Below are 12,369 nucleotides of genomic sequence, written 5' to 3'. Positions count from 1 at the left end.
CTTTGGTCTGCACCTGGCGGCCTGGGACTCGTCGGGATGGCATAAAGTGTAGCGTAAGTGTTTCCGCTGGGACCAGTTCACGTATGCATTTTTCTATATAGGAGACAGCATCAGCATCTTCTGCTCCTTCCGGAAGGTCCACCACGCGAATGTTATTCCTCCTTGTGCGTCCCTCTGCCTGGTGCTCCAGTGCCACAACCCTATCTGCTAATTCACGCAGTGAGGTGAACATCTGATTAGTCTTGGGAGCGAGATCATTCAAGGTACACTCCAGCAGCCGAATTTTGTCTACCAGTTTACGGTGTTCTGCGTGTAATAGATTGAGGTAACTTTATTGATTTTATTTTCCAGCAACGTTCGTGTCTGATCAAGGGCTGCACCAATGTGCACAGCTGCCAGCACCGCATCCAGTTTGTGACCATTAGAGGTTAGGGCTTCAGGCCTCAGCGCCTGTGAGCTGCTCCCCATCCCAGAATGAAGGCGACCCATTGCGACAGGGGTCTGGTTACCTCAGGCCGCAGTATGGGATGAGTAGAAATGCAGCATAGCAGTTTTGATTCATTGGGCGCAGAGCTTCTGCCATTCTTACACTCTCTCCCTCTGTGGCTACCGCACGGGGCAGGTGGTTTGCAGTTAACTTCTTGCTGCAGGTGCACGCCAATGGGGAGGTGGGCCTTACAGCGTGGGAAGTCCAAAGCGCGGGGAGCCCACTTGTCTGCGCTACATGATCATCAGCAAGCGCAACAGCACGGGCAACCCCCCTCTCAAGTGGCCCCAACCTCAGATCGGCCTCTGCATTCTCCACGTTGCTCTCTCCAGCCGAAGCAGTCCCAAGGCTAAGGCCCTGCTCTGCTGCAGTAACAACTGCCCGCTAGAGTCTTCTCTTCCAGGAGCCACCCTCACCAGGCCAGGGGATTTCTTAGGGTCGCAGCCTCTTCAGTGCCCTCTTTGCATCCCAGCCGCCCCTCAAGATAGTGTAATCAGGGGTTCATTCAGCAGGGTGAGGGGGGCAATCGGTGGTGAAAGTAGCGTCACTGTAGCTGCCACCGGTAACATCACAGCCGGCCACTCAGCCCCTGGGGTCCTCCTCGCTGTCAGCTCACAAAGAAAAGGAAGGGGGGAAGGGAACGGCGGCACAGGGCCCACGCATGGGAGCCAGGAACGTTCTTCAGTCCGACAAGGTCCCAGCATGCAGGCCCCCCTTTAGGCCCACACCCCACTGCTCTCCCAAGATGCCCACTCACTGTCTCCCTGCCATCCACGGGTCACCTTTCCCTCCTCAGCAGGTCCCGACCAGGGTCACAGCGGGCGGCATTCAGTCGTCGCCGTGCACAGCATTTAGTGCTGTCCTCGCCGGCTGTGTGTGTGCAGGCCACGCCACGCCTCACAGTCAGCGGCTGTATCCGGCTCCTCCCGTCTGTAGCCGGCAACAATCTGGTCCCAGGGGCACCGCTGCGCCCAATGTCAGTCCCACAACGCCCTGATGCCCGTCTGCCTGCCAATAAATGTCGGATTAACAGGGCTTTGCCGCTGAGCTGTTCTAAACTGCGACGGCCATCTTGGTCGGCCAAACCACGCCCCCTCTGGCCACTACTTGATTGTATCTAGTAGTGTGTTCGGTGGTGAGGGTCTAGCAGGATATAAGTCTGGATCATTTGGCAGAATGGGATCAGGGTCATAGGTATCCCATGGATCTTTGTCCTGCTGGTCATCACTAAAATCCTCCCTTTGTGGTGATAATGAGGATGTGTGTGGTGATAACTGTGCTTCAGGTGATGGTGATGGTGGTGGAGGTGGTGTGGAAGGAAGAACAGAAGAATGTGGTGGTGAAGGTTGTTTGTGTTTTGTAGCCTTTTCATGCTGTTTATCTGTGGAAATCTTTCTTGATGGAGGTACATCCTTTTAAAGTGTCTTTAAAAGTCAATTTCCTCTTAAAGGACATTGGAGGGGAGGTAATTATTCTTCCTGTGTCCTTTTGAATATGTATTTTTCACTACTTATCATCCATCACCTTTAAAATAGGTTGTATGTCGAAGGATTCATGGATAGAAGTAGTTTGCTTGCTACCTGTGTCTTTCGACTCCGAAGATTTATGTGTGGAGTATTTTGCTCAAACCGAAAACAATGGCTCCGAAGGTGGTGTAGATTTTTTCAGCTCGAAGATGACCGTTCTGATTTTTGGCTCGATTCCGAGACTGCTGTCGGAGTTTATTTGGTCGATGCTGAATGCACTTTAGTCTATAATCTTGGTGCCGAACCCAAAGGTTGGTCATCCGGACTTACTTTTTGGATCCAGCCGTGGCCCAAAGGCATTGGAGGTCCGATGACTAGTGCTGGAGTTTTTTTTTTACATTTGTGTGGTGCGATGGGACAGTTGTAGTCATGCACTGCGCTGGAGGTATGTAGTGGCTATCATCATCCGAGTGCTGATCTGAGTCGGAGTCTTGGATGGAAAATGTTGCCCTTTGTCGAACCTCTTCATGTGCATGTTCTTCAATGAAGATATCAGGTGTGTCTTCTGTGGATTTCAACACCATTTCGAGATGACGAGCTCTACGGTCCTGGAGAGTCTTTTTAGATCGAAATGATCGGCAGGCGTCACAGGTTTCTGCCTGATGATCTGGAGATAAACAGATTGCACACAGAATTTTGATCGGTGTATGGGAATTTAGCGCAACACCGAGGACAGAATCGAAACGGAGTTCGTTCCATAAGCCCGACATTGATGTAGGATCCAAAACGGCGAGAATTCAACCCCCAGCAGTCTAATTCGGATCAAGAATGGATGGAAACCCGATCAAAACAATACCAACGATATTATAGAATGGTAGAAGAAAGAAATACCGAACCGAGATCCACTGAAGCAAGAGGAAACACGTCCGAGCCCGACAGCGGAAAGAAAACAATCTAACAAAGGACTCGATGCAAATGCGCACTATCACCGAGAAGAGGAGTCACTTGATCTCGTGACTCGAAAACCTTCTTTGAAGAAAAACAACTTGTAACACTCTGAGCCCAAAACTAGATGACTGACTTATGTAAAGCATGTGTATCTGCACCTATGCATGCCATTGAGCGCGCGCGCACACACACACACACACACACACACACACACACACACACACACACACACACACACACACACACACACACACACACACACACACACACACACACACACACACACACACACACACACACACACACACACACACACACACACACACACACACACACACACACATATATATATATAGAGAGAGAGAGAGATATATATATATATGTTCGGTGGCATGTGTAGCTGCAGATACACATGCTGTGTATTATACTTCTGCGATCTAGTGTTGGGCTCGGAGTGTTACAAGTTGTTTTTGTTCCAAGAAGTGTTTTTGAGTCACAAGATCGAGTGACTCCTCTTCGGTTCCATTGCGCATGAGCATCGACTCCATGTTACATTGTTTTCTTTCTGCCGTCGGGTTCGGACATGTTTCCTCTCTCTCCGAGATTTTGATTGGGAACATGTTGCGAACAGATGTACACTGGGTAAGTGACATTTTCCATATATATTTTAACCCAAGTGTTAAACTGGTATAATATATATATATATATATATATATATATATATATATATATCTATGTAATCTTCATAGTCCTTGGAAGATAACTTCTGTTGCTTCTTTTGTCTACTGAAAGATGATTTTATGAGGATGGAGAGTTTGAAGAGATCGTCCAGTCAGTATCAATATCTTAACCATATTTTAGAGAGGCTAGGTGCTTCAGCTGAATTTGAGTGTATGTTTTTGGGATGTTAAAATCGGATTAGTTCTGTACTTATGTAGGTCCTCTGCAGATGCACGATTTTCAACAAGTGGGTGTTATATCCTCTTATATATATATATATATATATATATATATATATTTTGAAGAGGATATAGAAATATAGATTTGCAAACATGTAAATGTGGTGTATTGGATTGCAAAGATAAGAGAGGGTTTTTATACCTATTTTTTCCTTTTACAACATCTCCGTTTATTTCCATGTCACTACAAACAATGCCATTACCAAGAGGTAGAATAATATCCTCTGGGAGTAAGATGATTGTTTCTGTCCGACAGGAAGAAAACATCTGATTTTGGTCTGCTCAAGGGAGCATTAGTCACCACTAATTTTCAGCTTTGTAAAATGCATTTCATATCATTTATATGGGCCTTGGTAGACAGGGTATTGTCAGTGCCTAGTTGAATGTTCAAACTGGTTTCTCTTTTAGCGAAGGATGGTAATCATTGGCATATGGGTCTATGAGGAATATGGATGGAGGTTGGAGAACTCTCTCATAGAGGGAAGATGGCATTTGCCTAATGGACCTTTCTGATATACTGTTTGATTTTGTTGCAAGGGAACTGGTGTGACAATTAGATGGCATCAAGTGTAGCAGCAGCACTTCAGCAGCCTTGAAATGGGCTTCAGTTTTGCTGCTTAGGTTAGCAACAAGAATTTGGATTTGGATGGATTGGAATGGAGGCATCCTAATATGGAGTTTGGGTAATATTGTGCTTGTAACACTTCCTTTCACATATAACAAGCAACACTCAGGGTAGATTAAAATTATTTATATTCTTTACAGCAACATTACTGCTTGCCCTGGAGCAAAATAATAAAAGTTCTAGTTCAGGAATTTAGTTTCCATTTACCCCTATTTATATGCAACCATAATGCAGTACATTTGCATAAGGGCTTACATGTACAGATTATCGTTGCCCTTATTGTCTTCCCAGGGGTCCTGCAGAAATGGCAAGAGTCTCACTATTACACTTTCATTGTTAGGACCGGTTCCCCCTTTTTACTACCACCCCATGCTTGTCGTCTAATGGAACCATTAATTTCTTCTTGTAAAGGGAGGAAAATGGTCACAGGGTTAGTCCTTGTCTGTCAGGACAGGTCTCCCCCTGCCTAAGTGTGTGAGGTGCTTTAAATGGAACTGTTTCTTTGTCCTCTCCCCCCTTTTCCTTGTGTCCTGTATGAGTGTGGGTTGTGGAGCCCAGTACTTTACGCAACATTTATATTGGCTGTGAAGGATAGAGTAATTCTAGTCCCTTTCCTGCATTAAAAGATGAATCTGCTAATTGTTTTCGTAGTTTGATGTACCATTTATTGGGGGATGCGCTGAACTGTTTGGCACCTCTGCTCATTTCCCTGTTCTTCCTGAGCAACGTTCACACTAAGACCGGAGTTACCTTCTGGCTAACTTTTGCTACTGTACTTGCAACTACTCCTGCCTTAAGAGCTAGCCATGTGCCCTTCCTCCAGACAAGGTGGTAGTGAAATGATCAGAGTACTCTTCTTTTTCCCATTTTTAGCACTGTGACTTGGGACGCCTTGCTTTAATCACAGCAGTTATCCCACTTTAAGAACATAATCTGCAATTCAGGACCTTTTGCTGTAGTGCTAGAGTGGGGCTGTGTATACATTGGCAACACAGGATGGAAGTCCACAAATGGCCAGGAAACCAGTAGTATGTGGGCACTCCTGAGGCTTGAGAATGGGATACCCCTGGCCTCAGGGAAATCTACATCACAAAAGTGGTTGATACCTAGTTTAGTATCATGTCCTGAATGTATTTGTATCATCCACAAGGATGATATTTGATACCAGTTTATGAACAGATTAACAGTATGACCTGATTCTGTCCATGTGGCTGTGTGATTAGAAGGAATGAGCTATTTAGAAGTGCTCCTTACAGAGCCTCGGTAAATTGTGGAAAGAGGATAAGAGATGGGGAGAGACTATTTTGACTTGGTGGAGTAATGTAAGGTTCTTAGTTCCACAGACGATGTGCAGAGTAAATTAACAGATGATTAGCCTTTAGTAAGAGGATGGACTTGAGGTTAGGAGGTGGTGTATGTCGAGAAGATTCAGTTGGATGTCACTGTTATTTTTGTCAATGTTGCCCGGCAATAGGAATACTAGTTTCTTGAGAATGAGGGTGAGGTAAGCATCTTGAGGTACTGACTGATTTCTCCTTAGGAGGCAAAGAGGAAGGAGGCGTTCAGGCTGAGAATTCATCAATTGGTCTGTCTGAGAGGGCAGGATACCATGATGATTTCATGGTGGTACGTCTAATGGACTTGTGAAACAAGTTGGCATCTTAGTAGAGGGTTTCAGTAGACTGGATATAAAGATGAAAACATTTTCCTCCGGTGACTGTGCCCAGGATGCCATGATGGTTTCTTGGTTGTACATGTAACAGAGTTATGAAAAAAAGTCAGCATTTAAGCACAGGGTTTCCGTAGATTGAAGATAATGCTGAAAGTATTTTTGTCCCAGGACTGTGGCATAATTTTTTTTTATTGCCATGATGTCATAACTATAAACTGCAGATTTCAGTTTAGATGTCAGTGACAACTCTTTTCCTACCAGATGGAATTATCATGCTTTTTGAGAAATGATCACTGGCAGAGATTGAATAATCAATGTCATTCCTGAAGAATATTAGATCAATTTTCATTACTCATTATATTTACTTTGCATTGCTTATCTTCTATAATCATTTCATTTTTAGTTGCGCATGCAAGATGTCTAATGGTCTTTACTGTGTATCTAAATTTGTCAGGTGTATGATATCCTGATAGTTGTTGCATTCTGTATCTTCATTTGGTAGGATGTCTGGATTTTATTGAGCCACAAATGAGCAGTGGTGGGTTAGGAGAAGGGGACAGAGGTGAAAGGTATAAAATAAGGGGAACCAGAGAGAAGTAAATAATTGAGGTGCACATAAAAGGCCAAGAAAGTAACAAAAAAAAGAGCAATGGAATGGGATATATGTATAGGGGAAGGTATATGTCCAATCACAAACATGCTAGAGCGCGAGGTAAATATATGAGTGACAATGTCACATAAGAAACCCTATTTTGGATTTTTTGGGCATAGGCGCAGCACAGTTTAACTTGGGTATTGACAAATGAACATATGTGGTTAAAGGTAAAACTACAGGCATGATGTGTGCATCATTATTAGGTGAAATAATATCAACCACTTACTCCAGCTGAGTAGAGGATTATAGTGAACAAAATAAAATATGTATGCATTCCACAGAGCGGACAGATTAGATTTGTAAATTACTCTTCTAGCAATATACCAAGTAGTCAATGTATTTTAAAGTTCCGTTTTTTTATTTTTTATTTTTTATTTTTTGTTTTTTTTATACAGGATTACAGTATGGATTGTGGGATATGCTATGCTTATCGACTTGATAATGCAATACCCGATCAAGTTTGTGACGATCCTCGGTGCGGCCAGCCATTCCATCAAGCTTGTTTGTATGAGGTACAGTAGTTAATGATCTTTCATTTCTATTCTTCTGAAACCATTGCTTTCTAGAGTAAGCATAAAACTGTTGCCAAGATGCTTTTGACAAGCATGTTGTAGATCTGCTAGGTCTAGCTATTTTGTGGTTGGTAACCAGATGGATAAACTACTTCTTTGGATCCGTTTTTATCAGTTCGCTTTCTCCACTGTACTGTTTTTGTGCTTCTAGTTAATCTATAGCTTTCTTTCATATAGTGCTGTTGCACATGATGAAAATTCTATTTACTAACATATCTTTTAGGTCTCCCCTAAGAAAATGTTCTAAAAAAAAAAATATATATATATATATATATATATATATATATATATATATATATATATATATATATATATATATACATACACTTATCTATCGAGTCGGCCTCTTACAGCCATTGGCTTCTTGGTGTTATTCCCCCTTCATTTTTTGTCAGTCACAACTTTTCGATAGACTAGAAGAGTATTTGTCCATTGCCATTATGCCATTGGGTGTATCATGCCACCCCCTACAGAGTCCTTTCATTGCAATGCGTGAGTTGCATTGATTTCAGGAGCTGCAACAGCAAAATGATTAGGCCATCGCAGAAATGGCAAGACATTGTGCAAGTTAACCAAATGCATACTAGAAATATGATGTACATACGTTTGTAAATGTATCATGTGACTTATTAAGCCTTAATGCAAGTCTAGAGAAACATCTTTTCATTATGGCTTTAACTTACACCATGAAAGCTTTTTAATGTAGGACATCAGATTTTGACATTCATTATTTTATATACTGGCAACCAGTAAAGCTCTAGCAAGATTGCTGTGGCATACTAATACTTAGACCAGATTGCCGCTGAGTGGGGAGCTGTTGGACCAGCTGCATGACAGTGGCCAGAATCAGGAGCTCCTGTGGTCCGACACACCATCCAACCAAGAGAACTTCCTTCCCACCTGCACTGAACCACATATGTTATGAGTATGTTTGTACTACCTAATCACCTGTGAGGGTATCCTGGAGCTTAGCAGGTGTGTGTTGCTGGCCTTGAGGGGTCTTCAGCTTCTTGAAGAACTGAGGAAATGAATCTCTGCTCTGTAAAGTTTCAGGTGTGAGAGGTCGTTCACCGCTTTTAGAGGTTGTGATGTATAAGAAAGCACAGCCACCTGATCTACTTTTGCGTAAGCATGGTACGTGTGCAAGTGAGAGTTCTGTTCAACGGAGGTGCCTGGTGTGTTGCTGGAACTGCATGTGGCAGCACAGGTAGGTAGGATACTGGTTGTGCATTGCTTTGTATGTGTGGACAAGGAGCTTGAGCTGTGCGTGCTTATGTATAGGGAGCCAGTGTAACTCCCTTAGGTGTGGGGTGACGGGAGACCAACATGGGACATTAAGGACCAGTCTGGCTGCTGCATTTTGGACTACCTAAAGTCTTTTTGTGAGTACGTTTGTGAATCCTGCTTATAATGTGTTCCTGTAGTCCAATCTGCTGGTAATGAGGTCTTGGGTACCCGTTTTCCTGGTGTGGGTTAGCCACTTGAAAACCTTTTTCAGCATCCTCGGGGTGTAGAAGCAGGCAGTGGCAATAGTGTTGCCCTGGACAGACATGTCCAGATTGCTGTCTATGATAATTCAGAGGGTTCTTGCTTGTCTGCTGAGAATGGGCCCAAAGTTCATAGGCCGCCAGGTGGAGTTTCACGGCGAGCCATGTTTTCCAAAGATCACCACTTTGGTCTTGTTCGTGTTGAGTTTGAGGCAGTCAGACTGCATCCAGATGGCCACTTTGGTCATGCACAAGTTGAAGTTGTTTCTGGTTTGTGTATTCTGTCTGAGTGGGACAGTATCAGTTGTGTGCCGCCAGCTTAGGTGAATAGGTCAATGTTGTGTGAGGAGGTGACATCTTCCATCGGTTTCATGTAGATGTTGAAGCTGGTTGAGCTGAGTGAGGAACTCTGCAGTACTCCACAGATGAGTTCCAGGGCTTCTGAGGTATATGTTGACTGTTTGTGTTCATCCAGTACAAAAGGTGCAGTTCCATTTGAGGGTTGGTCCTGGGATATCAGCCTCACAAAGCCCCATGATCAGGACAGGATGAGAGACTGTGTGGAAAGCTGCAGAGAGGTCGAGAAGGATGAAGGCTGCAGTTACTTCTTTGTGGAGCTGCATGCGGATGTAGTCTGTCACTGCGAAGAGGGCTGTCTCTATATCTATACTGTGGTTTGACCTAAAATCTGATTAACATGGGTCTGGAATAGCTCAGTGCGGGGAGAGGAGTAACCTCCAGAAAACAAGAGGCAGCTGGATGAATAGTCCCAGGTGATAGGGACCTGTTGTGATCTTAACAGTACCATCCCAAGAACCATAGAAAGATTTGTGACTTGTCTGGCCTAGTGCTGGATCGATAAAAAAACAAATGCCATAGGAGCTACTCTGAGCAAAGAGTCCCACTGGAGTCTGATGCAGGAAAGAAACTGACTAGACATTTGACAATCAATTGATTGCGTGATAAGTGACCTCACTTTCTTCTCTTTGATATGCAAAACCTTCTTACACATAGGCTCAACCCTCATCGTCTCGTTATATAGCTGGTCTCCTAGAGGCTAAGATACTGATGACGGCCATGTCAGATTAAGTGCCAGTAGGTGTTTTGTACTCAGTTGGGGCAAAGCTGAACCCCCAGGTTTATGGAAGTACAATCTCTTCTCTTCAAACACCCTGAAGAACTGAAATAAATGAAAAGGGTGGTTAAGGAGCATTTTGAACCTAACTATATGTCAGAGGTCTTGCAGTGAAATTGTGTGCGGCACCTCAAAATTAATGGTAAGGGGATTGATGATTTCAAAAGACTTATGCAAGAAGAAATCAAAAAGCCACCTCTTGGTGGACCTGCTGGACAAAATAAACAGTTTGGCACAAATTGCCAAATCTAGGCAACTTCTAGAAGCCCAAAATTGTCAAATACTATCAACAAACTATACACAGAAAAAGCTATATTACTGCATAAAAGAGGAGGTTGCTGATTTTCTGAACATGGTAACAAGCCTGGGAGACAGCTGGGTCATTTTGTAAAGCAGAAGCACAACCCCAGCATCAGAACAGGAGAAGGAAATGTTGACGCTATTCCTGCAAAGCACATGGAGGCCCATTGAAAACAATGGTGGGCCTCCTTTTAACTCTTGCTCTGTGCAGGCATTAAAAATTCAGCAAAAAATGCTGCAAATAGATCTTTTAGATTTCTTTGCACCATTTTTTTCAGCCCCCCCTAGCAGGGAACCCCTCCCCCCTTGCATTCATTATGCCTGGCGCGGGTATAATGTGGTGCAAGGGGTTACAAAGCAGTGCAATGGATGCATTGAGCCACTTTGTACATATGGCGGGGGGAAAAGGCCACCTTAGCATAAAAAATGATGCTAAGGCGGTGCTAATATTGTGCAAGGGGGTCTTAAATCTGCCCCAAAGTCTTTCAAAGCTTAGGTATTCTTTTTGATGGCCAGCAGTTGTCTCCACCAGTGTACTTCTCTTGGACTAAGGGACTGGTTAGGAGTCTGGCGGTCACAAGGCCGCCAGACTCGCGGTGGAGGACGGACCACCACATTACGAGTTTGGTAGGCGGACCCACCAACACACTGCCATCTCCACCAGGATCCAAGATCCTGACAGGCTGACGGCGATACTGATTGTAATCAGCCAAGGTGGCGCTGAACTCCGCACTGCACTGCTGATTACAACCTTGTTTTCCACCAGTTTTTTCCTGGTGGTTTTCCCCACCATAAAAGGGCTGGCGGAGAAGTGCTGGGGGCCGTGTGGGTGCAGGGGCCCCCTAGGCCCAGCAATGTCGGAAAGCATTCCGAAGGTGCTTGTCAGCCCCCTCTGTGCTACGAGATAGCACTTGGCTCCCTTAAAGGAGCCGAGTGCTATCTCGTACCACTGTTCCAATGCTCTATTTCAAACTTTCTGTCGGTCAGCCAAGTCAGACTGGCGGAAATCTTGTAATAGGGTGGTGGGGCGCCACCGCCATGGTAGTGGCATCCTTCCCGCGAGTTTTGCGGTCCCGCCAAACTCATAATCGCCCCCTTAGTCTCTGCCTTGTACCACAGCTGAATAGATAAAGTCCATGCAGATTCCTCATTTATATAAAGCTAGGAACCACCCGATCATCATTAATAATAGAATTGACTCTTTATGTGGGATCTATGAACGCTATAAAAATGGACATAAGGAGAGACATGCCGAAGCAGCCAAGATGGCTTACACAATATAGTGCCTCCGCATGCATCCTACAGAATCTGCTACTGCAGTCGCGCCATCGAGACCCGAACCTTCTGGAAGAACTTCAAGTACATTGAGGTAGGACTGTCAGGCTAGCAGCCACAAAAAAAGGGCCCTGAAAACGCCTAAGCAGCCAGATCAACACCTGCACGGCCGGCGCCATCTTGAAGGGGTCCTGGGAGTGCCCAAAGTATTGCGGTGTCTCGAGATCCAGTTGACACTGTACAGTAAAGGCAGGAGCATACAGCACTGTGGGGGTAAGACCCCGGTGACTCAGCGACACACTTGGATCTCAGCGAAGTGGGGGGCTGGGCATCTGCGATCGGCCAGGAGCTGCTTGTACTCTGTGGGAGCTGGTTGTTACATGCTGTTGGACGGAGACTGGCAGCCTTGCCGGTTGGCGGCCTGGGTGTCGGGCTCCTGGCCTCTGGGGTCATCCCGGATCAAACTGAGCAGTGGAGGCCCCAGAGACAGTCACAGATTGAGGCGACCACTGGAGGCCCATTTGGATGTGTGCACCTGCTGCATGGACAGAGTGGTGAGTGCTGGTTAACCCAGGTAAAGATGATTCTGTCCTTTTTCTCCTCCTACGTCCCTTGGCGAATTGGCCCTCACAGCTGACAGTGTCCAAACATGAGACATAGCTCCTCCCTCCCCTGTGCATCCCCCCACATGCGCAAGCAGCATGTTCGCCATAGGCTTAGTCACTCTTCAGGACTACGGACACATCAGGAGGTCTCTCGACTCAAGGCAAGCGGGCAGGTGGAACATG

At 45.1% G+C, this 12,369-nt stretch overlaps 1 protein-coding gene across 2 annotated transcripts in view; it reads left to right on the top strand.

Annotated features, from left to right (window-relative positions):
• The window catches only part of FANCL (FA complementation group L), a 304,454-nt gene that overhangs the window by 259,698 nt on the left and 32,387 nt on the right, over window positions 1-12,369 (top strand). For both annotated transcript variants that reach the window (XM_069234372.1, XM_069234373.1), the window contains exon 12: window positions 7,208-7,324. In XM_069234372.1, coding sequence (XP_069090473.1) covers window positions 7,208-7,324 — 117 coding nt within the window. The remainder of the gene's footprint in view (window positions 1-7,207; window positions 7,325-12,369) is intronic.

This window comes from Pleurodeles waltl, chromosome 5 (assembly GCF_031143425.1).
Source record: "Pleurodeles waltl isolate 20211129_DDA chromosome 5, aPleWal1.hap1.20221129, whole genome shotgun sequence".
NCBI lineage: Eukaryota > Metazoa > Chordata > Amphibia > Caudata > Salamandridae > Pleurodeles > Pleurodeles waltl.
The sequence above is the reverse complement of the archived record's forward strand: the minus strand, read 5'-3'. Positions and strand labels throughout refer to the sequence as shown.